At 44.1% G+C, this 27602-nt stretch overlaps 1 protein-coding gene across 1 annotated transcript in view; it reads left to right on the top strand.

Moving 5' to 3' along the window:
• Positions 1-27602, top strand: part of NR3C2 (nuclear receptor subfamily 3 group C member 2) — a 419058-nt gene that overhangs the window by 377414 nt on the left and 14042 nt on the right. Inside the window, exon 7 of the mRNA XM_052654629.1 lies at positions 2909-3066. Within this exon, the coding sequence (XP_052510589.1) occupies positions 2909-3066 (158 nt within the window). The remainder of the gene's footprint in view (positions 1-2908; positions 3067-27602) is intronic.

Raw genomic sequence — 27602 nt, forward strand, 5'->3', positions numbered from 1 at the left:
GCAGACCTCCAAAATTTGAGGTTTTGCCTAAGTTCTCTTTTATTTGTGGGTCTGTTTCAACTTCTAAAATATCTGGCTGGGAAACTGGTACAATATATTTCAGTCACAGCAGTAAAACACAAGTAATATTTGACACAAGTTGATCATACTCTTGAGAATTTTTGATAACACAACTGTCAGAAACATGAAAGCTTTTGGTTAATCTCAGTAGTTGCACCAAATAGCACTGAAATATAGTCATGAAGTGTACTCTATTCTAATTTTAGGTAATTTTTTAAATGTGTTATATCCATAAGTATCTGTATTGAAAAATGAAAGGTTTACTCCATAACATTTTGAAACTTAAAAAAAATGTGTATCAATAAATGGGCTGTGAAAGCTTTTATATATAAACTCTCAGTTTCTTCTATAAAGTTTTGGGTTAACCATAAAATTTTGGTAGAAAGTGAATCCATAGTTTCACAGTTAACATTCTACCTATTACCATTCTTCTTTATGTTTTTTAAATACTTTTAAAACAAGGGTTTAATTTGAAAGAAAAAAACTGTTACATAATGAAGGACATTTAATTCTGATTGTGAATGTCAAATATTTGAAACCACAACTAGTATTGTGGCAGCCTCAGGAATGTGTGCAGTGCCTACAAGGGATTTATTTTTTCCCCTCAAAAATAGAGTTAAGATAAACCACAAACCAAAAGCCTCAACAGTTAAAACTCAAGGAGGTCATTAACATCATGTGTGAAGTTAATTTGCAAGATAATCCATATCTTTATATAGGACAACAGGGTTTATTTGGGAGCAGTGGTATTCTTGACTCCCGGGGTTACATGTAACACTCAAAAACATTCTTAGCTGTTCTGAAGAGCTGATGACCCAAGTGAATTTTTATTGCTACCACTTACGATAAATGAGCAAATAGCATGTGCAATTGAGAAATGAAAGTTAGAGCAATTTCATACTCAGACTATTACTATCACAAGATGAATTTTTCTCATCTTCATCTTCCAAAAATGAAAGTCCTCAGTGACTTTATTTGTCAGAGTTAAAGCATAAGTGCTTATTGGCTGTAGTGAACAAAAGCAAACATGTAGGTAGATTTTCAGAGGGAGCCTCTGTAGGTTACGCTCTGCCCTCCATCTCCTCGCAGAATGCAGGCACAGGTTGCTCCCTGTCTACATAAACCGTGTTCACGTGTGTCCTGGGAAAGATCATCTCCTTTCCGGTCCCCGAAGCACTCATTATGCTTACAGGTGCTGAATTTCAAAGTATTATTTTCAGTGAGATGTTTTTCATTTAATTAGAAAAAACTAGCAACTCTATGGAGAAGGCAGTGGCACCCCACTCCAGTACTCTTGCCTGGAAAATCCCATGGACGGAGGAGCCTAGTGGGCTGCAGTCCATGGGGTCGCTGAGGGTCGGACACGACTAAGCAACTTTACTTTGACCTTTCACTTTCATGCATTGGAGAAGGAAATGGCAACCCACTCCAGTGTGCTTGCCTGGAGAACCCCAGGGACGGGGGAGCCTGGAGGGCTGCCGTCTATGGGGTCACACAGAGTCGGACACGACTGAAGTGACTTAGCAGCAGCAGCAGCAGCAACTCTATAGGCCTTCCCTGGTGGCTCAGATGGTAAAGAATCTGCCTACAATGCAGGAGACCCAGGTTCAGTCCCTGGGTTGGGAAGATCCCCTGGAGAAGGAAATGGCACCCGACTCCAGTATTCCTGCCTGAGAATTCCATGGACGGAGGAGCCTGGCGGGCTACACTCCATGGGGTCGCAAAAGTCTGACACGACTGTGCACGCACACACATACACACAGGGATGCTGTATACAAGGAAAGCAGAAAACATACTTCTTAATTTTCTTATTGAAGATAAAGGTGAATGTGATTTCTTCACTTCGGGAGTTTTTGATCTTGTTTTGTATGTAGAGCACTGTCCTGTTACCCATCACACACAAATCCGGGCACAGACCTGCCAGCAGGCTGTCTGGGTGGTCACGTGACAGTGCCTCAGTGGTCATGTGATCCTAGCGCAACAAGAATAGGAAGTGCTTCTTTGCAGCATGTCCTCCCCCTGATAGACAGCCAGTTTCCCCAAGTGTCTTTGACATTTGAACTTGAATTTCTAATTTCAGCTCCAGCTTAGATTGTCTGTGTTTCTTCCAGTTGTCCTGAAAAATCAAAGTATATTTTCCTACATCAGAGGTATTGGCAAGTAAGGGTTCATAAAACCTTTGATGACAGGCCACAGGATAGTGTAGCATTGTGGTTAAGAGACAGGCATGGGAAGCAGACCTAGGTTTCTACTCTTTCTCTGCCATGTATTTATTGTGTCCTTAGGCTAGTGATTAAACCTCCAATCTTCAGCTTCCACATCTGTGGAATGAGGATAATATAATGATTGTGTCATAAGATTGACGTCAAGATGAAGCAAGTTAATATAAGCAAAGTGCATTCTAACGTACACCTGCTAAGCCAGTTGTTTGTATGTGTGTGTACAGAGGTTAACCGTTATATAGCTGCCATGTTTACTCATAAGGGATTCCCCAGTGGCTCAGTGGTAAAGAATCCTCCTGCAGTACAGGAGATGCAGGAAACGCAGGTTCAATCCCTGGGTCAGGAAGATCCCCCAGAGAAGGAACTGGCAGCCCATTCCAGTATTCTGGCCAGAAAAATCCCATGGACAAAGGAAGAGGAGCCTGGCAGGCTGCAGTCTGTGGGGTCACACACAGTCAGACACAACTGAACACACACACATATTCATAAATGCAGTAAGCAAGATTCAGTGTCAGTCTCAAAGTGTGAGCCTCACGACCTCAAAATAGCCTAAGCCATTTAACCACGAAGATGCTAAAGCTGATTTCCACTTTGAGAACTTACATGTCTGTATTCCTTCACCACAGTTCCAAAGGATGGCCTCAAAAGCCAGGCTGCGTTTGAAGAAATGAGGACAAATTACATCAAGGAGCTGAGAAAGATGGTAACAAAGTGCCCCAGCAACTCTGGGCAGAGCTGGCAGAGGTTCTACCAACTGACCAAGCTTCTGGACTCCATGCATGACGTAAGTAGAGCCTCTTGGCATCTGTCAGCCACACACTGGACCCAGGGAAACCGGAGAGCTGAGAAAGTTCTTGAGGCTTTGGGAAGAACAGGGGTATATTATCCACAGGAGGCAACGAGAGGTTAAAAACTGATTAGGGGACTTCCCCGTCAATCCAGTGATTAAGGCTCTATACTTCCAATACCGTTCCATTCCTGATCAGGGGACTAGGATCCCAACATTTTTAATTAAAAAAAAAAGTGATTAGGAAGAAAAATTTTTTTTTCAGAATACCTTTGAAACAAACTTCATTTAAAGTGAAAGGTGTGGCTCTTTCCCCTCCTGAGCAGAGTGTAAGAGAAATGGGCGCCATCGTGGCAAAACCCTGAGCTCGGGGCCAGAGAAGGAAGGGCCTCAGATTTGCTGCAGGTGTCAGGTCGAGTTTCTCATTTCTGCTGGCAACTTAGGAAATGTTTGGTTAATGGGAATGTTTGCTTTAACATTGCATAAATAATGTCCATCTTCTACAACTGTTCATCTCATAACCCAATCTTTCAAAAACATTATTAGTGGTCCAGGGCCAGCTGGGATCATCGCATTCTTTGCCAGATTCAGAATCTTATACTCACTGTTCTTCATAGGAGTCACCTTTCCTGTCTTGTGTAAATATGCAAAGTAAACTCTTGAGCTTGTTTCTAATTTACTGAATTACAGATGTAGTCAAGGTGTTAGCACTTTCTACAAAATACTGATTCGAATAACTTGGTTTGTCATGTCACTTAAAATGTGCTTCTCATTTCATTTTGCAAGCAGTTTCTTCAGTTCTGGTTCAAAAAATGTTGTACAGGGTCATGCTAATTTAACATTTTTATATTTGCTTTCTTTTGGAACATTTATTGCCCAAGTTCAGCCCATGTGATTTGGATAAGAAATCCTTTTTCAACTATTTCTATGTTGCTGAGGACAGTGTTGACAGGCTTGATGACCAATATTATAATTGTGTTGCTACTGAAATAATGGTTCATCCTTTAGAGATTTGTCTATGCCACTGGAATGTCTTGTGGGGTTGGTTGATAAAAGAATGTTGCTTTTCAGGGTTTTTACACTGAAGACCCAGTGCATATCACGCTGGCCGTTATTTTCTCTGAACATTTCACATGATAAGAGTCAAATTCCCACAAGGTGAATTCAGTGATAGATAGTTGGGCTAGTTATCAGTGGCCTCAAAGCATGACTTACTGGAGAATCTCAGGGATAATAAATGATGGGCTACAAGACTTCGGGGAACACAGCCAACAATGCTGTCCACAACTCTCACAAAAGGAAGTAAAGGAAAGCAGAGCATGAGGCAGGGTCATCCACCCAGGAATCGGGAGCACTGTTACTCTCTCCTGTTGGTTTTGTTGAAAGCCTTTCTTAGTGGAGCTGTTGCAGAAAGGGGGACCCCTTCCAGGATCAAGGCGCTTCCCTTGCAGCTCAGTCAGTAAAGAATCTGCCTGCAATGCAGGAGACCTGGGTTCAATCCCTGGGTTGGGAAGATCCCCTGGAGAAGGAAATGGCAGCCCACTCCAGTATCCTGCCGAGAAAATCTCATGGACAGAGGAGCCTGGTGGGCTGTAGCCCATGGGGTTGCAAAGACTCAGACACAACTGAGCGCCTAACACTTCCTTCCTTCCTTCTAGGATCGAGAGTGGGCTCTTGTCTGACACTCAGAAATGAATTATCCAAAGACACGTGCGTGCTGAGAAAGCCAAAGACTTTACTGGGAAGGGCACCTGGGTGGAGAGCAGGAGGCTAGGGAGCCAGGAGGACTGTTCTGCCACGTTGCTCGAAGTCTCGGGTTTTATAGTTATGGGGTCAGTTCCCAGGTTGTCTCTGGCCAGTTATTCTTCATTCTGACTCAGAGTCCTTCCTGGTGGCGTGCGCCTCATTCAGCCAAGATGGATTCCAGCGAGCAGGATTCTGGAAGGTTGTTAGGACACGTGGCATCTCCTTTAGACCTTTCCCAAACGCTTCCAGTTGGTGGTAGCTTGTTAGTTCTGTGTTCCACAGGACCTCCTGTTGTAAAATAACTCATGCAGATAGTTACTGTGGTGGCTTGCCAGGGTGGGCAGTGTCAGTCACTGTTTCTCCTAGCAGACCTGGGCTGGGAGCAGGGGGCCAGGGAGCAGAAGGTGTGATTCTTTCTTGATGAATTATGTTATTCATGCAAATGATTGGGCAGGCACAAGTGCAGTTGTAAAATGAGTGTGTAATTGGCACCATGTAATCTCATGAAAAAGGTGATACGCTTTGAAGTACTTTGCATATAATGAGACTTAACCACAGAAGTTAAAACTTGTTTATCTACAGCCTTAAAGAATCTCAACGCCTTTGGGAATCTCAGTGCCCAGTGGGATGGTGAAAACCCCCAGAGGCCACACCGGTAGTCAAGGTGTCAAACCGTCCTCTGCTGGCTTGTTTTTAGCACCAGCTCAGTGAGCTGATTGCCAGTGGCTACTCAGTAAGCAGTTGCCAAATGTCTAAATCATAATTGATGATTTCCTGCCAGACCCTCCCAGAGCAAATCAGTGTCTTGTTGTTCAGTTGCTAAGTCATGTCTGACTCTTTGCCACCCCGTGGGCTGCAGCGTGCTAGCCTCTTCTGGCCTTCACTGCCTCCCAGAGTTCGCTCAAATTCATGACCTTCAAGTCGGTGATGCTCTCTGACCATCTTATCCTCTGCTCCTCCCTTTTGCTTTTGCCTTCCCAGCATCAAGATCTTTTCCAATGAGTCGGCTCTTCATATCAGGTGACCAAAGTCATGGAACTTTGGCATCAGTCCTTCCTAGGAATATGTTTTTAGTATTTTTTTATTATGGTGAAATTGATACAAAATAAGCTGAACATACTTAAAGCGTACCATTTGGGATGTTTGAGACATGTATACACCCATGAAACAATTATTGAAATCAAGACAGCAGGCATCCCCATCACTCCTGAAGTTCTCTTGCGCCTTTTTGAAAAACTGAAGTATACTTGATTTACACCGTTGTTAATTTCTGCCGTACAGCAAAGTGCCTCAGTTATGCATATATAAATATATTCTTTTCTGCTGTCTTTCATCACAGACTATTGAGCACATCCCCTGTGCTCTACAGTAGACTCTGGTGTCCATCCATCAGCTGTCCTGCTGCCGCCCCTCCCCAGTTGCTTTCTGGGTTGCTTTCCGGCAGTGTAGGTTGGGTGATGCATGTCAGTGGAATCATGTTAGTGGACATATGTTAGTGATACGTGTTATGGGATCATACAGTGTTATAGTATGTGGCCTGTTGTATCTGGCTTCCTTCACTTGGCATAATTATTTGGGGATTCATCCACGCTGTTGCCATATAGCAGTACTTCATTCCTACTTATTGCTGACTGACCTCCCATTGTGAAGATAATCCACAGTTTGGTGGTCCCGTCACCCATTGATGGACATTTGGATTGTTTCCAAATTAGGGACAATTTCAGAGTAAGTTGGGCTTCCTTGGTAGCTCAGCTGGTAAAGAATCTGCCTGCAATGCAGGAGACCCTGGTTCGATTCCTGAGTTGGGATGATCCCCTGAAGAAGAGATAGGCTACCCACTCCAGTATTCTCAAGCTTCCCTGGTGGCTCAGACAGTAAAGAATCCTCCTGCAATGCGGGAGACCTGGGTTCGATCCCTGGGTTAGGAAGATCCCCCTGGAGGAGGGCATGGCAACCCACTTCAGTATTCTTGCCTGGAAAAGCCCCATGGACAAAGGAGCCTGGCGGGCTACGGTCCACGGGGTTTCAAAGAGTCGGACACGACTGAGCGACTAAGCACACACACAAAGCTGTGCACCGTGTGTGTGTCGATACATGGACACTGCTTTCTTTTTCCTGAGTGAATAACTAGCGGCCGTGGAAGACCTGGGTCATATGGTAGGTGTGTAACTATTTTCCAAAGTGGCTGCATAGTTGTGCATTCCCTCGAGAAGTGTGTGTGAATACAGATTGCCCCACATCTTTGCTGACATGCAGTATCATTAGTCTTTTTAGTTTTAGCCATTCTAATAGCTGTGTGGTGATGTCTCCCTGGAAAGTAAGTGTTAGTCGCTCAGTCGTGTGTCTGACTCTTTAGGACCCATCTTTGTGACTGTAGCCCTCCAGGCTCCTCTGTCCATGGAATTTTCTGGGCAAGAATACTGCAGTGGGTTACCATTTTCTATTCCAGGATAGAGTTGTTGAGAAGATAACAATAGTGGTTGGTTTAGTCACTAAGTCATGTCCACCTCTTTGCATCCCCATGGACTGTAGCCTGCCAGGCTCCTCTGTCATGGGATTTCCCAGGCAAGAATACTGGAGTGGATAGACATTTCCTTCTCCAGGGGATCTTCTGACTCAGAGAGATCAAACCCTGAGTCTCCTGCACTGCAGCAGATTCTTTATTGTCTGAGCCACCAAGGAAGCCCCAGAGTCTCCCTATGGTTTTAATTTGCATTTCCCTCATGATTAATGGTCTTTTCTTATGCTTCTTTACCATCTCTGTGTCCTCTTTGCTGAAATATCTGTCCAACTATTTCTCATTTTTAAAAACTAGGATGTTTGCTTGTAATTGGATTGTTGAGTTTTGAGAGTTCTTTGTATATTCTGGATACAGTTCCTTTGTAAGACATATAACTTGCAAGTATTTTTTCTCTGTGGCTTATCTTTTCATTCTCTTATCAATGTCTTTTGAAGAGCAGGGATTTTCAGTTCTAAGAAAGTGCAGTTGATTATTTTTTCTTTCATGAATCATGTTTTTGGTGTTGTAGCTAAGAATTCTTTGTCTATACCAACATCACAAAGCTTTTCTATTTTGTTCTAGAGGTCACTGTCCTTCATTGACTGATACGTAGTATCTCAAAAACCATTTTTATGTTGTTTTTGGTGGAAGGGTAGATCTAATCCACCTGACTCCACTTTTGCTGGAAGGAGAATATTCTTTGGGGAACCACTGGAGTCACTTTAAGTCTGAAACCTTTAATTTTAAACAGAGATGTTTGCCCTTAGAAGTAGCTTAACAGAAGCATCTTCAACGCTCTATTTATTAATATATTCCCATCCCAGACAGAACATTGAAAAACGCATTGTAAGTCTGGAGGAACCTTTCTAACATTCACGCTTACTCAGACTTGAGACTGCCTGCAGCTTTTTCATTAGAGTAAATTAGTGAGTCACCATTTGTGGAATTTTCTTCCAGGGAACAAAGAGCTACAGGAGGACTGGCTCTGTACTCAGAGCCTCGTTCTGGTCACTTTGTGGAAAAAGAGCATGTGTTCCTGAGAGTCACACAAACAAGAACCTTGTGCCTGTAAATCCAAGTTCTGTTTGAATAGCATGCCTAGTATGCCTGGCCTCGGGACACACATATCTGGGGACACGTGTACACAATGCTCGGGACATATGGTTTTCTCCCACGTGGTGCACACGTGTGTTGGCAGAACAGGGCCAGGGTGAGTGAAGGAACAGTGTCTGAAAGATCAGGTTGGGAGTCAAGTATTTGAACTGGTCAGCAGCTTGAATGAATCCCAAGCCCTCCGAACACCAGACTCCCTCCCAAAAAAGGGTTCAAAGAAAGCAGCTGTGGCCAGGCTTCTAGGGATGGGTGTGTTTTTGCATTCTAAATGGGTGTTATATGTAAAGCACACAGATTCCTTATTCTTCCAGAGAGAATTGAGAATTACTAGTCACTTTCTTCCCTGATGGCTCAGCAGGTAAAGATCTCCTGCAGTGCAGGAGACGGAGATGCGGGTTCACTCCCTGGGTTTGGACGATCACCTGGAGGAATACTGGAAATGGCAACCCACTCCACTGTTCTTGCCTGGAAAATCCCATGGACAGAGGAGCCTGGTGGGCTACAGTCCATGTGGTTGCAAAGAGTTGGACATGGCTGAACAACTGGGTACACACAGGCACTTTCTAGGTATTGCTAGGAGTGGCAGTTAATTTCCTATTAGTGAAGAAGGCACATTTCTCATGAATTTATTGGCAACTTCTATTCATTCATGGAGATCGAGGCCTATTTATGCTATGATCAGGTAGAACAGCTGCTGCTGCTGCTGCTGCTAAGTCGCCTCAGTCGTGTCTGACTCTGTGCGACCCCATAGACAGAAGCCCACCAGGCTCCCCTGTCCCTGGGATTCTCAAGGCAAAAATGCTGGAGTGGGTTGCCATTTCCTTCTCCAGTGCATGAACAGCTAGTAAACATTAAAGGATGATAGTAATAGAATTTCTCAGAAGCAAAAATGTTACGCTTTCTCTGTTAAGTAGTATCAAGGTCATAGTATTGTAATCGACTTTATTTCCGTGTACATACTATGTTGCCTCATGCCTAGCAAAACTGTTGTGACTACAGAGGATACAAAATAACTATAGGACACCAGCCTACCCCTCAAACTGCTTAGAGTCTAAAAGAGGCAACTAGAACATTCCACAAAGCAGAAGGTAACTATGGACAAAGCAATCTTTGAGAGCACACACGCTGCTCATTCATTCACATGTCTGTGAGCCCCTCCTGTGTTCCAGGACAAGAGGTACAAGTGGGGACAGAATACCTGTCTTTAGGTATACCGCTTGCTCTTAAGGGAGAGCATCCCGTTCAAAAGGGGAAGCAGAGGGATCTGTTCAGATGCCTCAGTACCTGTGTTATTTCATGCCCTTCTAAAAACTCCCTATAAGATGGGTATTATTCTCATTATTCCCATTCCTGTCCTTAGGATTCCCATTTGCTCTGATAGAGGAAGAGGTTCATCTGATTCAACAAATACATTAGCTTCTAAAAGCGTCAGGCAGTGCAGTGGAGGAAGAGACTCAAATCTGGCCTCGGGGAGCTTTCCGCATGCTCAGGACCACCTAACAGCACCGTATAGGGCAGGAGCTGAGAGCTCTGCAGACATGAGCACACTGGGCATTGTGTGCTCACGGATGTTTATTCTGAGTTGCTGGAAAACCTTGTCAGGTAGGTCTAGGAGCCAGTCATGCTGGGCAGGGGTCATGGAAGGCTTCTGGAAGTGGCGTAAGGGTGTCTCAGAGAATCTTTATTTCATGGAAGATGAGGCAGAGGTCCAGAGAGTGACTTCTCGGGGTCCTTAGGGAGCCAGTGGCAGCTGGAACCCTCTTTGACTGTCTGATGCTCCCCATACCCCCTCGAGATGCAGGAGGGCCTCAGACTGCTGGCTGCCGCTGGGTCCCAGGCTGGGCTGCGTCTCCGGAGCTCAGAGAACAAGCAGGAGGAGTACTGCAAACGGCAGCTGCACTGCTCTTTGACTCTTCAGACGCATTTGCACTTCCCTGGCAGCTTCTGGAATGCATTGTTTTGTGAGGCCCGGGGTTGCATCTGAAGGCAGTGAACCTGGGTTATACTAAAACATCACGTATGTTTAGCAGTTCCCAAAACCACATGTAGGGTCTGCCTCACCGGAGGCTGAGCTGGTTTCAGGGCGGAGGGGAGGTTTTCATCTGCGCTAATGATCATTAAACAGTAAACCGGGCTAAGGACCTACACATTGCCGGGGCGGGCACTGGCGACTCCCTGGGTGGGAGTAGAAGGTCCTCTCCCCTGTGATTGCTTTCTGTGGTGGCAGAAGGAAGGCTGCACAGCCCAGGTGGCTCTCAGAGCGAAGCTGCTCTTCTGCACGGGGGAGACGGGCACGATGGCAGCAGACACAGCGATACAGGACCCACCCCACGTGCACGCCGGGAGGCTCCCTTCTTTATGTGGAGAGGGTGTGAATTTCAGTTTCATGATCATCAACAGAAGAGATGCTGCAAGCAGCCATGTGCATTAAATTATTTCGAGAGCCCCGTTGCTCCTTTAATGAGTGGGTGCTTTCATGTCAGGCAGCGATAGTGGCGATTTCCATCGTGACTGCCCTCGAGGTGGTTTCGAGAGCGGTGCAGGCCCGCTGCTTCCCGCACGCTGAAGCATGCCAGACCGCAGCTGGCTGGATCCACCATGTGAGCTGCCTGCCACTTTTCTGTCCGGTTCTGTTCCACATCTTCGCAGTCAGTGTCCCCTCAGAAAGGTTCTGAGGCCCACATCGGAATCTGCCACAAAACAGTGACTGCTGGGGACAACAATAGAGCGTGGCCTCTGCTCCTCCACCAGCATTTCTCTCGGGCACTCCACTTACATTTCTTGGTCCTCAGTTTCTTCCGCTGTAAAATGGGAATAAGACCCATCTTAACTATACGGGAATTTTTGAAGTGTGTGAAATGACACAGCCCCAGGGTAACAAGCACCGAACAAATGTTCATCGTTTTGCTTCCACTTTCCCAGATTGGGCTTGCACTTCCCCAAACCATGTCTCTGCACCACCAAAAAAAATCCGTCAGGCTGTTTTAGTTAACTGTAAACAGAGACAGACAAGCATATGGCAGGGCCCTCAAGGGGGTAACAGTCTAAAGTCGGCAAGACCCAGCAGGGACACGGGCAGGAAAAACCATTCTGCACTGGGGGCAGGCTTCCGGTGGTGAATCCCATAGACTCAGGTCAGCATAGAAGCCTTTCCAGGTGCTTCCGTTCCCAGTGCCCTGATGTTGTTCAGTCACTAAGTCACGTCTGACTCTCTGCGATCCCATGGACTGCAGCACTCCAGGCTTCCTGGTCCTTCAGTATCTCCCAGAGTTTGCTCGAACTCATGACAGTTGAGTCAGTGATACCATCCAACATCTCATCCTCTGATGTCCCCTTCTCCTCCTGCCTTCAACCTTTCCCAGTATCAGAGCCTTTTCCAATGAGTCAGCTCCTCACTTCAGGTGGCCAAAGTGTTGGAGCTTCAGCTTCAGTCCTTGCAATGAGTATTCGGAGTTGATTTCCTTTAGGATGGACTGGTTGGATCTCCTTGCTGTCTGGGGAACTCTAAAGAGTCTTCTCCAGCACCGCAGTTTGAAAGCCTCCGTTCTTTGGCACTCAGCCTTCTTCATGGTCATGGTCCAACTCCCAGATCCATTCGTGACTGCTGCAGTGCTCTGTGCGTCCTGCCCTGGGCCAGGGGAGGCTGGTGTTGCTAAAACATGCTGAATGTGCCAGAGATGCTTCCTGACTCACTGACCAGATGAAGGATGCTGGTGATGGAGACAAGGGAGGATTGCTGTGAGGATCCGCATTGCTGAAGGGAAACCCTTGGCCTGGTATGGTCAGGATGCTGCTAGGAAGTGAAGCCTGGCCATACTGCCCCTGGCTCCTGGGGGGACACCTGCCTCTCTGCCCCTTGTTCAGGTGACAAGGAAATGAGACTGTATGATACTACATGTGTAATAATAAGCTAAAGTACGGACAACACCATCACTACCCTCCGCCGTGTGTGTGTGTGTGTGTGTGTGTGTATGTAAGAGAGCTCAATCAAGATTTAAAGCCTTACTCTGTCTCCCAGGTGAAACAACCATTTAATACAATTGTTAGCCATATTACAACTGCCTTCTTCTTTGGCGAGAGCATGACCAAGAAAGAATCTAAATAAAGGCAGGGTTGTTTATGCCAGAGTCAGCGAAGTGAGCAAAGCATTATCTTCCAGGGCACCAGGGAGGGGCCCAGACCTAACGATTTCAAATTAACTGAGGAATTGACGTGGCGGAGCTCATTCTTTGCCTGTTCGGTGAAACCAACAGGACAGTTATTAGTGGTTCGTGGCACCTCTTTCTGCAGCCCTGTTTTGGAGTTTGCCTTTACAGATTTCTTGTTTCAAGGGTGCAGTGGAGTTCAGACTACATTGCCCTGCGTGCACTCTACCAATGAGTGCTTATTTTCCTCAAAGAAAATTATTTTATGTTTGCATGACTGAAAAAACATGTATCACATGTATTTAAACATTAAAATGAGGGAAATGGGATAAAATAGGTCAGAATGTTCTGGGTTTTTTTTTTTTCAATATTGTGGATTAATAGGGAAAGGATGACCTCGGGTATGACGTGGAGAGGTCTGGGTGGGCTCAGGATGGGTGTGTCTCATGTGCTGGTAGCTGTGGCCACGAAGCATCACGAAGATGCGAGTCCCCACGGACACACAGGGAGTCCCTGCCCGTTGCACCTCCTTTGTTCGCCATGTTCATGGTTAAGGGTGCTGGTGCTCAGTGATCACTGTCGTATTCCTCCAAGCTCCGCTCTGGATGCCCCCGGAGGCTGTCGCTTGATGTAGTCCTACTTGTTGAACTTTCCTTCTGCCACTTGTGCTTCTGGTGTCATATCCCAAAAAATCATTTGCCAAGACCAAGGTCTAGGAATTGACAGGTAGGCACGTGTATGGAAGCCTCCACTGGGCAAGGGGCCGTGCTAATCCTGAGGATATACGAGCAGCCGAGGGGGACTCAGTCCCTGCCCGCAGAGTGTGTAGTCTGATAGGGAAGAGAGGAGACAAGTAAACTGGGCATTAGAATGTGGCGTGCTGGGTGCCTGAGGTCGATGGGTAAGGCCCACGTGTGTCAGGGTAGGTGTCCTGAAGGGGAAGTGGCAGGGTAGAGGTGGTTCAGGGCATGAGATGAGGGAAGTGACTGCTAAGCTCAGTCCCAAAGGCAAAGAGGGTGTTGGCCAAACAGACAGAGGGAAGTTAACCCAAGCCAAAGGAGTTGCTATCCCAAGGGAGACAGCACATGGTGATTTTGAGAAATAGAGAATTCACTGTATCCAAGAGCATCAAAGAGGAGCAGAGAGGATTAAGGATGGGGACAGTGAAAAGATCTGTAAACCACCTTGAGGTAGCTAGTAAGGGATTTTGAGCACATCTGTAGAGTCTAAAGCTGTTCTTTCCAGTCTGGTAACCACTGGCCACAAGTGGCTGCTGCTGCTGCTAAGTCGCTTCAGTCGTGTCCGACTCTGTGCGACCCCACAGACGGCAGCCCACCAGGCTCCACCATCCCTGGGATTCTCCAGGCAAGAACACTGGAGTGGGCTGCCATTTCCTTCTCCAATGCATGAAAGTGAAAAGTGAAAGTGAAGTCGCTCAGTCGTGTCCAACCCTCAGCGACCTCATGGACTGCAGCCCACCAGGCTCCTCCACCCATGGGATTTTCCAGGCAAGAGTACTGGAGTGGGGTGCCATTGCCTTCTCTGCCACAAGTGGCTAGTGACACGTAAATCTAACTTAAAATTGAGCCCCACATTTCACGGGCTCAGCAGCCACACATGGCCAGGTACCATCACGTTGGGAGGGCAGATGGCTGAATTGACAGTGCTGATCTAGAGGACCTATTGGAGGAGAAGCAGAGGGCCAGTAAGGATGCTGAGCTGGTGGTGCAGGTAAGAGACGGAGGCTGGGCGCTAAGGTGGAGCAGGGCCAGGGGCACCGCGGGCACATTCAGGTAGCGGAACAGACGGTTCTTGGTGGTGGATAGGACAGAGGGGTGGAGAGAGGAGGGAGGGGGTCTAAGATGACCCAGGCTTTGGACGTAGGTTGTTGTAGGGTGGCAGCAGCACTGAGTGAGGAGATGCGGAGGAGGAGCTTTGTGAGGAGAGGTGATGGGCATGTTTTGGACGTGCTGAGTTGAGGTGCCCTGAGGAATCCCAGGAGAGATGTCAGGTGAGCTCAGGGCTCTGTGGAGATGAGGATGAGTGCTGATGCAGCCTCAGGAGGTACAGCGCATGGCTGTCCATGCAGCCCGGGGGTCGGTGGAGCTGCCCAGGCATCGGTGTGGCTGTGTGATGGACAGAAGCAAACCCCGAGGAACAGACCCACCAAGGGACCAAACCCAGGAGGGCGCCTGCAGAGAGTCTGGGCAGGAGCTGCTGCTGAAGTGAGATAAGGAGGCAAAGATACCGACAGGAGCCAGAAGAGAGTGTGTCCCTCACTGTGCAAACACGGCGGGGTGGGGACAGACGGTGCCGACGGGCCAGTCAGCAGACAGACTGAAAACTGTTCAGTAGCCGTAGCAACAAGAAGGTTATTGTGAGGAATAGCTGATTGATTCAACTAGGTTTCCAGTAACTCACCTCTCAGAAACCACAGAGCAAACAGGGACTCCAGGAAACTCGGCAAAAGGTCGAGGTGACACCGGTAAAGCTCTTTAATAAAACTGCTTTAAGAAGACGGGACTCTGAGTCTTTCTCTGATGTGATGGCATGGACGTAAGACAAGTGTTTCTGAATGTGGTTGAGAGAACTTGCAAAGGTTGAATCTACGTATTTAAAAACAGCGAAGAAATCACAGTAGCTTAGCAAACTTTATAAAAAGCCCCCAAAGAAACGATTATGGACCTAGACCCATCTCTGAAAAATGTTCAATTAGCGAAAGCTGTATTATGTATTATATACATATATATGTATAAAATGTACCATATACATGTATGTGTACTATTTATACACATAGATGAGGGACAGACTCACAGGTAGGTACATGGGTAGATGGATGGATGAGTGTTCGGCCCTGAAGAGCTGTAGATACACATGTGAGAATTTGGCACCTAAGGCATCCATGATGCTTTGGAGCTGGTCTTGTGCTTCAAGTCATGATTTTTTTCATAAGGTTAGTCCTGAATCCTTTCTCACCATCACTTTCACATCTCACCGTATTTATAATAACAGTTAATTTCCACTTGCAGTCACAGAACTTTATCTCCTTTGGTCATTTGTGTTTGCTCATGGCTTTCAATGGCTAACTTAATGCAAAATCTTGGTTATTTCCAAATAATGTGAAATGGTTTAACAGTGTGAATGTTTTAATTTAATGATGTGAAATGTTTAAATATTTTCAGTGGCAAAGTTTAGACTATTTCAGACAGTGCTTACCAACTGCCGATCAATCGCCTAGCAACATTCTGATGCAGTTGTACTTGACTGTAGAGAAATGAGGAAAATTATCTTCAATATAAGAGCTGGTTATTCCTATCTTTAAAACTGTGGTAAAATACACCAACATAAAATTTACTGCTTTAGCCATTTCTAACTATTTGGCTGAGTAATGCTGAGTACATTCACGTTGTTGTGCAGCCAATTTCCAGAACTCTTCATCTTGCAAAACTGAAGCTCTGTACCTGTTAACTCCTGTTTCCCCTCCCCACCCCAGAACAACCGTTGCACTTCCTCTCTGCACCTGACTGGGTGCCTCTTCTATGTGGACTCATACAGCCTTGGTCTTTCTGAGACTGGTTCATTTCACCTAGTATTAATATTATATCCTCCATGGTCACACACATTGTAGCATGTGTCAGAATTTCCATTTTAAGGTAAATAATAATGTGCTCTGTATATAAACCGTATTTTGTCCGCTCATCCACCAACAGACGACTTGACTTGCTTCACCTCTTGGCTATTATGAATAATGCCGCTATAGACATGGGTGTGCAGGTATCTCTTTGATACTCTTTTGGAGGTATAGACCTAGAAATAGAATTGCTGGTCTTATGGTGATTCTGTGTTTAATTTGTTGAGGAATTGCCACACTGTTATGCAGTTTTTAATCTTCCCATTAACTGGGCACAGGGTTCCAGCTTCTGTACTTCCTCAACAGCACTTGTTATTTGTTGGTTGTCTTTTTTTTTTTTGTATAGTGGTCATCCTAACAGGTTTTCAAGTAGTATCTCATTGTAGTATTGGTTTGCGTTTCCCTAATGGTTAGTGGTATTGAGCATCTTTCCATGTGCTTATTGGCCATTTGTATGTCTTCTTTGGTGAATTGCCCATTTTTTTAACCCATTTTTTAAAAATTGGTTGCTTTTCTGTTGTAGGATTCTTTATATATTGTGCATCAGTTCAGTTCAGTCACTCAGTCGTGTCCAACCCCATGGACTGCAGCACTCCAGGCTTCCCTGCCCATCACCAACTCCCTGAGTTTACTCAGGCTTACGTCCATCAAGTCAGTGATGCCATCCAACCATCTCATCCTCTTTCATCCCCTTCTCGTCCCGCCTTTGGTCTTTCCTAGCATCACCTCCTCCGTCACTCAGTCGTGTCCAACTCTTTGCGACCTCATGGAGTATAGCCCACCAGGCTCCTCTGTCTGTGGGGTTTTCCAGGCAAGAATACTGGAGTGGGTTGCCATTTCCTTCTCCAGGGGATCTTCCCAACCCTGGGATTGAACCCAGGTCTCCTGAATTGCAGGCAGATGCTTTAATCTCTGAGCCACCAGGGAAGGGTCTTTTCAAATGAGTCAGTTCTTCACATCAGGTGGCCAAAGTATTGGAGTTTCAGCTTCAGCATCAGTCCTTTCAATGAATACTCAGGACTGATTTCCTTTAGGATGGACTGGTTGGATCTCCTTGCAGTCCAAGGGACTCTCAAGAGTCTTCTCCAACAACACATTTCAAAAACATCAATTCTTCAGCACTCAGCTTTCTTTATGGTCCAACTCTCATATCCATACATGACTACCGGAAAAGCCATAGCTTTGACTAGACAGACCTTTGTTAGCAAAGTAATGTCTCTGCTTTTTATTATGCTGTCTAGGTTGGTCATAGCTTTCCTTCCAAAGAGCAAGTGTCTTTTAATTTCTTGGCTGCAGTCACCACCTGCAGTGACTTTGGAGCCCAAGAAAATAAAGTCTCTTGCTGTTTTCTTTGTTTCTCCATCTATTTGCCATGAAGTGATGGGACTGGATGCCATGATCTTTGTTTTCTGAATGTTGTTTTAAGCCAACTTTTTCACTCTCCTCTTTCACTTTCATCAAGAGGCTCTTTAGTTCTTCTTCACTTTCTGCCATAAGGGTGGTGTCATCTGCATATCTGAGGTTATTGATAATTCTCCCAGCAGTCTAGGTTACAGCTTGTTTGCAGATGTTTTCTACTATTCCATGGTTTGTTTGTTTTTTTTTGTCTTGGTGTCAGAAATCTTTCTCCTATAAATTTATAATGATAACAGACAGTTTGCTTATTAATCCTTGACTGGCAGAATTAAAGGTTATGTCTGATACCAATTTATTTAAAGAGAGGGGGAAAAAGCACTTTTCTTATGATAACCATTTCTTTGGCTTCATTATTCATTTCATACATTTCCCAAGTATACCCACAGAACATGCGCCCTTGTTCACAGCTAGTTTTGAAACTCCATAAGAGAAGAACATCCTGTAGGCATGCTGGGGATAAGTGCAGACCTTGCCTTGTTTAGAGAGGTTAGGGAATTGTGCATTCCATTTCCGCCTGACCCCATGAGATTTATGATGCTATAGGGTAAGCTTTCAGGGGGAAAAAACCTCAGCTAGAAAGAGCCACTGAGGGTCTGGGAAAATGCCCTCATAGAAAATCACATCTGACATGCAGGAATCTTGTCGTAATCTGAAATCTGCGTAGGGAAGTTTTTTGGAAAACTATGTCATTGTCTAACACCTGTGTCTATAAATCCCCCCCTCTTAGGCGACCTAAATCCCTCTTCTTACATATAAAATAATTCTATAATGCCTGGGATTTACCTAGTGCCTTTCTTCCTCAGTCCTGTCTATAAATCCTTCTAATAACTCCATGAGGCAAGGATGTGTAAATATTACTATTTACACTTAATTACCTCATCTTAACTCCTTTCTCTATGAAAAGAAAATAATAGTAATATTTACTCAATTTTTTTTACCCTTTTTATAGAGAAAAGAAGGCAAGGAGTGATTAAGTGGGTTTTCACTGGTTCATGAGAGAGGCAGGCCCAGAAGGCAGGAAAGAAGGGAGGAGAAGCCCCCAGGGGACAGGAGTGCAGAGCCAGCCCTGCACCTGGTTTAGCCCTGCCGCCCCCGGTAGCTTCGCCCTCCCTTTGGGGCCCTCAAGCAAAAAAGGGCCTCCATCTTGGCTTAATGGTCTACTGTTGCCATCTTGAAATTCTTAGCAAACTTTGAACAAGGGGCCCTGTGTTTTCTGGCACTGCCTCCACAAACAGTGCAGCCTGTCCCGGGCATAATAGAATCTGTTTAAGATCCTGTTGATCAGAGGAGATGCTGAGTGTGAAGAGAATTTTGCAGCCTGTGGTGAACTGTGCACGTGTGTCTGTGAAAGAAGTGAGGGTCAGAGAGGCAGAAAACGTCAGTAAAGCAGGGCATGAGGACTGAAGGGAATGAGGGAAACCAATGCATGGGAAAGGAACCTTAAAACTAAGACCATTTTAGGTACCTCAGCCTGCAGTGTGAGAGACTTAGGTTCTCACGGATCCCTGGGTTGGGAAGATCCCCTGGAGAAAGGAATGACTACCCACTCCAGTATTCATGGGGTTGCAAAGAGTCGGACATAATTGAGTGACTTTCACTGGTGGTCCAGTGGTTAAGACTTTGCCTTCCAACGCAGGGAGTGCAGGTTCAACCCCTGGTCAGGGAATGAAGATCCCACATGCTGAGGGCCATGGTCAAAAAGTAAAACAAACAGAAAACCTGAGATCATTTTAAAAGCTGGGAGGATGCCATTGGATCACTTTTATTTATGAAGGTCACAGTTCGTGGGACTAGAAAGTGTATAGTGTTTCACACACACAGCCGGTCATCCTAACTTGCAGATTCTGTATTTATGAATTTGCCTACTAATTAAAATGTATTTTTAACCCTCAAATCAGTAATTCTCAGGGCACCTTCACAGTCATTCACAGACATGCAGTGGAAACTTCAGGTCACCCCCAAGGAGCATGCTCCCAACAAGGCCAAACAAGGTGACTTTCTGCCTTCTTATTTCAGCTCTTGGTACAGTGAGTGAGTGTCCTTTAGGTGGACTGTGTAATGCCACTGCTTTTTTGCATTTTGGTTGGTGATCTTGCTGTCTACAGTTGCCCCCAGATGTACTGCTCACACACTGTCTTGTCTCGCTCAGTACAAGGAGTCTACCATATGCCTTACGGAGATGGTAAGTGTGTCCATCAAGCTTTGTTCAGGCGTGAGTTATAATAGTGGTCTTGACCATGAGTTCAGTGTCAAGGAATCAGCAATATACATGGAATAAGTTGTCTTTAAACAGTTACATGGCTTCCTGGGTGGCGCAGTGGTAAAGAATCCACCTGCTAATGCAGGAGATGCAAGAGACAAAAGTTCGATCCCTGGGTCGGGAAGATCCCCTGGAGAAGGAAATAGCAACCCACTTCAGTATTCTTGCCTGGGAAATCCCATGGACAGAGGAGGCTGATGGGCTACAGTCCATGGGGTCTCAAAGGGTCAGATACAACTGAGTGCACACACAGAGACATACGTAAAACAAGGTTATGTATTGAGAGTTTAATGTTGTGACCAGTAGCTCATGGAAACCTGATCCTCTATTTCCCTGGGAGCAAAGGGTCTGTATTCACTGATTCACTCCTGGCAGTGACTTTATAGGGCATAACTACTGAGAACAATGAGAATCAATTGTAAATGTGTGAAACCCACATGACATGAGTGATGGCAGCTCTCCACTTAAATGAAAAATTCTGAATCCTTTAAGCTGGGCCCTGTCTTAGCCTAGTTTAGCCCCCTTATGGACAAGGATTCTTCCTAAAGCATTTCTTAAAGGCTTAGAGAATCTGTATAATACTTGGAACACCAGATCCAGCCAGAACCATATCACTTGATTCACAGACTTTTCCCCCCACATTTAATATTTCTGAAATCAGGAAACATCTTATACTGGATTTATATAACTAACAACCAAAGCCCGTTCTCCCAGAGCCATTGCTGAATCCCTGGCGCTCCTTCCAGTCCAGAGCCGGCAGACTTTTTTCCATAAAGGACCAGGTAATAAATGTCACAGGCTTTGTGGGTCCTGTGGCCTTTGCCACAGCCAGTCAGCCACGGATAATATCTAAATGAAGGAGCATGGCTGGGTTCCAGTAAAACTTTCTCATATAAATTTCACATGTCACAAATATTCTTTAGAGTTTTATTTTTCCAACTGTTTAAAAGTATAAAAAACAAAATGAAAAATTCTTACAGAACCATTATTAGGTCAGATTTACCCTGGAGGCCGTAATTACCGACCCCTCATTCATTCAGTGGCCTCATAGAATTAAAGGGATAAATTCAGCCACCTTGGTGTCTACTGGAGAGTCCCTATTTGGATTAGAAGAGGCCTTTGGTCCTTAGCCAGTGGTGTCTGCCTCTTGTTACTCAGTGATCCTTTGCTTTCAGAGACTGAAATAAGGATTTAACTGCTTCATCTTGATGTAACCAGATATTAAAGTTGGTAACTTATAAATATGAATTGGTTTAGATTTTTACACTGCTCCGTGGAGCCTGTATTTGCAAGAGGGATCTAGGAAATATTGAAAACAAAAGTAGCAAAAGTTCATGCTTCTATATACAGTAACATGCCAATGCATTTCACACACAACCCTTTCATTAGATTTCCTTTGTTCAGCAATGTTCTAATTACCCCTTTATCTTTAAGCTCTACTTTCTGCTTTTCCATTGTGTCATTTTTCTTTGTGGTTTCCACACGTACAATAGACCTTATTCACAAGAAGGCGGAGCCGCGATCTAGAACGAGGCTAGTAATGCAAGGAAAGTTAAACAGGGTGGAAATTAAATAAATTTAAGGACAAAAAAAAAAATCAGAAGGAAATTGAACCCATCATGCTATAGCACAGCATCCAAATAACATATTTTGAAGATTGAATATTCATCACTGACCAAAGTTGGATTCCTGGTGTTGAATTTATTATAAAAACGGTGATGAGAAGTGAATTCAGATGTAGCCTCAGATAACAGTCGGATACTAATGGATGGGAGCAGCGGGGAGTGCTCAGAAATGCCCTTGGCTTTTCATGACCTGCTTCTGACCCCCGCAGCCAGCCCACTCCTGGTCACCTGGTGTGGCCCAGCTGCTTGAGCCCGTACCAGCCTAGACTCGGGAGCCAGCCCTCTGAGGCCACGCGGGACCACCCTGCCTCTCTCCCTCATCAGGCAGCTGGGCCTCTGGAAGCAGAGCCAGAGGTGCCCATTTGGCCTGAAGTCACCCTCACAGGGGGTCCACTTGTCTAGAATTTGCAGGCAGAGCTCACATGAGCAAGCAGCCGCATAGAGGCTTATCTCCTGCATCTGGGACACACTTGAACCCAGATGCCTGTGTCCATGCAGGCTGGCCCTTGGCAGAGGAAGGCAGTTTTTTAAAATAGGGAATCCAGATACCCCTCTTCCAGATGGCAGCTTTCCTGCCAGTGGTAACTCAGAACCCCAGAACCTCCTGCTAAGTTCCCCAAATGCCTCCTGTAGGCCGAGAATTTAGTTGATATCCTGAGTATATTCACTTGTAAACTGGCCAGGAAATGCCTTTTGGTGAGTGTTTAAAAAATAGCCTTTCTAGATACTTTTCGGACCATACCTGGTTTGTTTTTTTTTTTTTTAAAGTATAGTTGATTTACAGTGTGTGTTTATTGCTGCTATACAACAGAGTGATTCAGCTATATATATATATACACACATTGTTTTTTATTCTTTTCCATTATGGTTTATCTTAGAATATCAAATAGAATTCCCTGTGCTACAGAGTAGGACCGTGTTGTTTACACACACACGGGCACATACATAAGTTTACACCTGCTAACCCCAGCTTGCAGTCCCATCCCAACCCCCATCCCTTTGGAGACCATCAGTCTGCTCTCTGTGTCTCTGCTTTTGTTTCACAGATAGGCCCGTTCGTGTCATAGTTTAGATTCCACACATAAGTGATCATACGGTATTTGTCTTTCTCTCTGATTTAATTTCGTCCGATAACCTCTAGTTGCATCCACGTTGCTGCAGATGACATCACTTTGTCCTTTTTGTGACTGATATTCCATTGTGTACATGCACCACGTCTTCCTGATCCATTCTTCTGTTGAACATTTAGGTTGTTTTCATGTCTTGGCTATTGTGAATAGTGCTGCTATAACATAGGCGTATATTTATCTTTTTGAATTCTAGTTTTCTCTGAATATATGCCCAGGAGTGGGATTGCTGAATCATACAGTAATTCCGTTTTTAATTTTCTGAGGAACCTCCATACTGTTTTCAACAGTGGCTGCACCAACTTATATTCCCGCTGGTACTGTAGGAGGGTTCCCTTTTCTCCACCCACTCTCTAGCATTTGTTATTTGTAGACTTCTTAGTGATCACCATTGTGACCAGTGTGAGGAGGTATTAACTCCCCTCACTGTAGTCTAGATTTGCATTTCTCCAATAATTAGAGATGTTGAACAGCTTTCTTATGCCTAATGGCTGTCTGTATTTCTTCTTTGGGAAATATTTATTTAAGCCTTCTGCCCATTTTTTTTTTATTGGGTTGTTAGTTTTTTGTTGTTTAGTTGTATGAGCTGTTTGTATGTTTTGGAAATGAAACTCTTTGTCAGTTGCATCATGTGCAAATATTTTCTCTCATCCTGTAGGCTGTCTTTCCATTTTGTTTATGGTCTCACTTGCTATGCAAATCTTGTACATTTTATTAGATCCCACTTGTTTGTTTTTATTTCTGTTGCCTTGGGAGACTGACCTACGGTATGATTTATTTCAGAAAACGTTTTGCCAATGATCTCTTTTAGGAGTTTTATGGTGTTGGATCTTAGGTTTAAGCCCTTAAGCCATTTAGTTTTTTTGTGTGTGTATGGTGGGAGGGTGTGTTCTAACTTCATTGGTTTATATCCAACAGTCCAACTTTTCCACATCCACTTGGTGAATAGCCTGTCTTTTTCCCATTGTCTATTTTTCTCTTCGTTGAAGATTAATTGATCAAAGGTGTGTGTTCATTTCTGGACTGTCTATTCTGTACCATCAATCCATATGTTTGTTTTTGTGCCAGTACAACGTTTTTTTGATTACTGTAGCCTTGTCATATTGTCTGAAGTCTGGGACAGTTATGTCTCTTTAATGTTTTTTTTTTTCTTCAGGATTCCTTTGGCAATTCTAGATCTTTTACGATTCCATATGAATTTTAGGATTATTCTAGTTCCGTGAAAAACGTCATGGGTAATTTGTCAGGGATCACATTAAATCTGTAGATTGCTTGGGGTAACATGTTCATTTTAACAATATTAATTCTTCCAAATCAAGAGCGTCACATAGCTTTCCAGGAGCGCCGCATATCTTTCCAGGAGCGCCGCATATCTTTCCATTCCTTTGAATCATCTTCCGCTTCCTGCATCAGTTTTATGGGTCTCAGCACATCAGTCGTTCACTTCCTGGTCAGGTTTATTCTGAGTATTTATTTCGGGTGGTGTGATTTTAAAAGTTATTGTTTTATTTTTACATTCCCTTTATGATATTTCATTGTTGGTGTAAAGAAATTTCTGTATGTTAATCATGTATCCTACTATTTTGCTGATTTTCTTGATCAGCTCTAGTTTTTGGTGGAATCTGGGAAGCCCCTAAGGGTTTTCTATATGTAATATCGTATCATCTTCATATGACAGTTTTACCTCTTTGCTTCCAATTTGGATACGTTTTATTACTTTTTCTTACCTGATTGCTGTGGCTAGGACTTGCAGTACTATGTTGAATAGAAGAGATGATAGTGGGCATCCTCGACTTGTTCCAGATTTTAGCATGAAGGCTTTTACCTTCAGCGCCACTGAGTATTATATTGGCCGTGGATCTGTCATAAGTAGATTTTATTGTCTTGAGTATATGTTCCTTCTGAAGCCACCTAGGTGAGAGTTTTTATCACGAATGCATCCTCGAATATTTTCAAATGCTTTCTCTGCACCTTTTGAGATGAACATGTGGTTTTGTCATCTGTTGATGTGGTGTATCACATTGATCGATTTGCTTATGGTGACATTCTTGTGAACCTGGCAAGAATTCCACTTGCTTATGGTGTATGATCTTTTTTATGTGTTATTGGATTTGAATACTTTTTTACTGAGATATAACTGACATATAATATTATAAAAGTTTAAGATGTCGAGCATACTGCTTTTATACATTTATATATTGTGAAATGATTGCCACCATAGGGTTAGCTAACCTCTCTATCATGTCACATAATTACCATTTCTTTTTTGTGGTAGGAACAGTTAAGATCTAATCAATCCATGCAGTCCATGGGGTTGCAAAGAGTCAGGCACTGTGGAGTGACTAGCACCTTTATAGTGAGTTTAAACTGAGTAGCAGCTTTATAAAATAGTATTCTTGTCTGTAATCACTATGGTGTGCATCAGATCTCTAGAACTTACCTGCTGGTTGCAAGTTTGTACCCTTAAACAACATCTGTTTGTCGACGTCCCTCTTCCCCCTGGTAACCAGTCTTCTAATCTCAGTTTTTAAGAGTTTGGCTTTTTTAGATCCCACATATAAATGAGATCGTACAGTGTTTGTCTCTGTCTGGCATATCTCACTTAACATAACGCCCTTGCGGTCCATCAGAGTTGCTGCACAGCTCCTTCTTTCTCGTGGCTGAAAAATATCTCTTATATGTGTGTGTGTATCACATCTTCTTCATCCATTCATCTCTTGACTCTCAGGTTATTTCCGTGCGTATTGCTGCAGTAAACACAAGAGTGGGCATCTCTCTCTCTGATGTCCCGTTTTCCTTTCCTTCAGCTGCATAACCAGGAGTGGGGGTGCTGGATCGTAGGGTCGTTCTAATGTTTTGAGGAACCCTGTACTGTTCTGCATAGTGGCTGAACCGCTTTGCCTTCCCACCAGCAACAGTGTGCAGGGTCCCATTTTCTTCACATCCTCATTAACACATATCTCTTCTCTTCCTGGTGACAGCGATTCTAACAGGTGTCATTATCTGGTATCAGTGGAGCTGGTATCTCACTGTGGTTTTGATTTACATTTCCCTGATTAGTGAGGTGGAGCATCTTTTTCATTGTACCTTTGGCCATTTGGATGTCTTCTTTAGAAAAACAAAGTATATTCAGTTCCTCTACCCATTGTTCAATTAAATTGCTTATTATTGAGTTATGAATTTTTAATATGTTTTGGATATTAATCCTTTATCTTATATATGATTTGAAGATATTGTCTCCTGTCCTGTCATTTGCCTTTTCATCTTTTGATTGTTTCTTTTGCTCTGCAGAAGCTTTACAGCTTGATGTAGTTGTACTTGTTGAACTTTGCTTTTCTTACTTATGCTTTTGGTGTCAATGGACGTGAATTTGAGCAATCCAGGAGATAGTGAAGGACAGGGGAGCCTGGAATGCTGCAGTCCAGGGGCCACAAAGAGTCACACATGACTTAGCAATTGAACATCAGCAACTATTGTTCTGGATAGGATTTCTAGTACTATACTGATTAAGAGGGGTGAGAGTGGGCACTCTTGCCTTGCTCCTGATAATAGAAGAAAAACTTCCAGTCTTTCTCCATTGAGTAAAACAATAGCTCTGAGTTTGTCATATGTGGCCTTTATTTTGTCCAGGTATTCTCCCTTAATACACAGTTTGCTGAGAGACTTTTCATGAAGGTGTTGGGGTGTTCGTAATTTCCTCGGTTCTGTCTTGCTGCAACAAAAATTTGAAGCAATGGACAGACCAGTGTTACAGCCCTGTGTAATTTTCTCAGACAGACCTGTGTTACAGCTCTGTGTTATAGCTCAGTTTTATTTAGAAAGCAAAGGAAAATACATCCTCAAGGTGTGAGGGCGTGCCAACCCAAACACCTCGAAGGGAAGAGAAGCCCCCAGCTCAATTTTGACTCCTCTTTTTATATGTTTTTTCCTCCTCCCCCTGGGTCTGCGCTATGTAAATTGGGCTAGCCAGGAGGGCTGTTTGTTGTACTAGTTCTGTTTTCATGGGCTTTTCCCTTCTTTGTCTTTTAGTCACTGCCATTCTGGACTCCTTTTTCCTATTCTAACTACCTAACAAAGGGATGTTGTATTTTATGAGATGCTTTTTCTGCATTTATTGAGATGATTATATAAGTTTTAATTCTGTTAATGTAGTGTACTACATTTAGGGGCTTCCCAGGTGGCACTAGCAGCAAAGAACCTGCCAGTGCAGGAGACTTAAGAGATGTGGGTTTGATCCCCGGGTTTGGAAGATCCCCTGGAGAGAGAAATGGGAACCCACTCAAATATTCTTGCCTGGAGAATCCCATGGACAGAGCAGCCTGGTGGGCTACAGTCCATAGGTTCACAAAGAGTCAAACGTGACTGAAGTGACTTAGGATGGATGGACCACATTTATTGATTTGTCTATGTTGAACTGTCTTTAATCCCAGAGATAAATCCCAGTTCATTGTGATACGCCTTTTACTGTTATGTTGAATTCTGTTTGTTAATATTCTGCTGAGAATTTTTGCATCTATATTCATCAGGGATATTGGTCCATAGTTTCGTTTTCTTGTAATATCTTTGGCTCTCGTGTTAGTAATGCTGGCCTGGCAAAAGGAATTTGGAAGTATTCCCTCTTCTTCAGTTTTAGGAAGAGTTTGAGGAGGATTGGCATTAATCTTTAAATGTTTGGTAGAATTTGCAAGTGAAACCATATGGTCCAGGGTTGTCTATATTTGGAGATTTTTGATTACTGTTTCAGTCTCTTTACCTATTATTGGTTAATTTAGGTTGTGTATTTCTAGAAATTTATCTGTCTCCTTCAAGTTATCCCATTCATTAGCATATTGTTTTTCACAGTAGTCTCTTACAATCCATTGTATTTTTGTAGTATCAGTTGTAATGTCTCCTCTTTCAGGTTTTGAGCCTTTTTTTTTTTTTTAACTCTAGCTAAAGTTTGTCAGTTTATTGTTTCAAAAAACTAGCTC

Source organism: Budorcas taxicolor, chromosome 17 (genome assembly GCF_023091745.1).
Source record: "Budorcas taxicolor isolate Tak-1 chromosome 17, Takin1.1, whole genome shotgun sequence".
NCBI lineage: Eukaryota > Metazoa > Chordata > Mammalia > Artiodactyla > Bovidae > Budorcas > Budorcas taxicolor.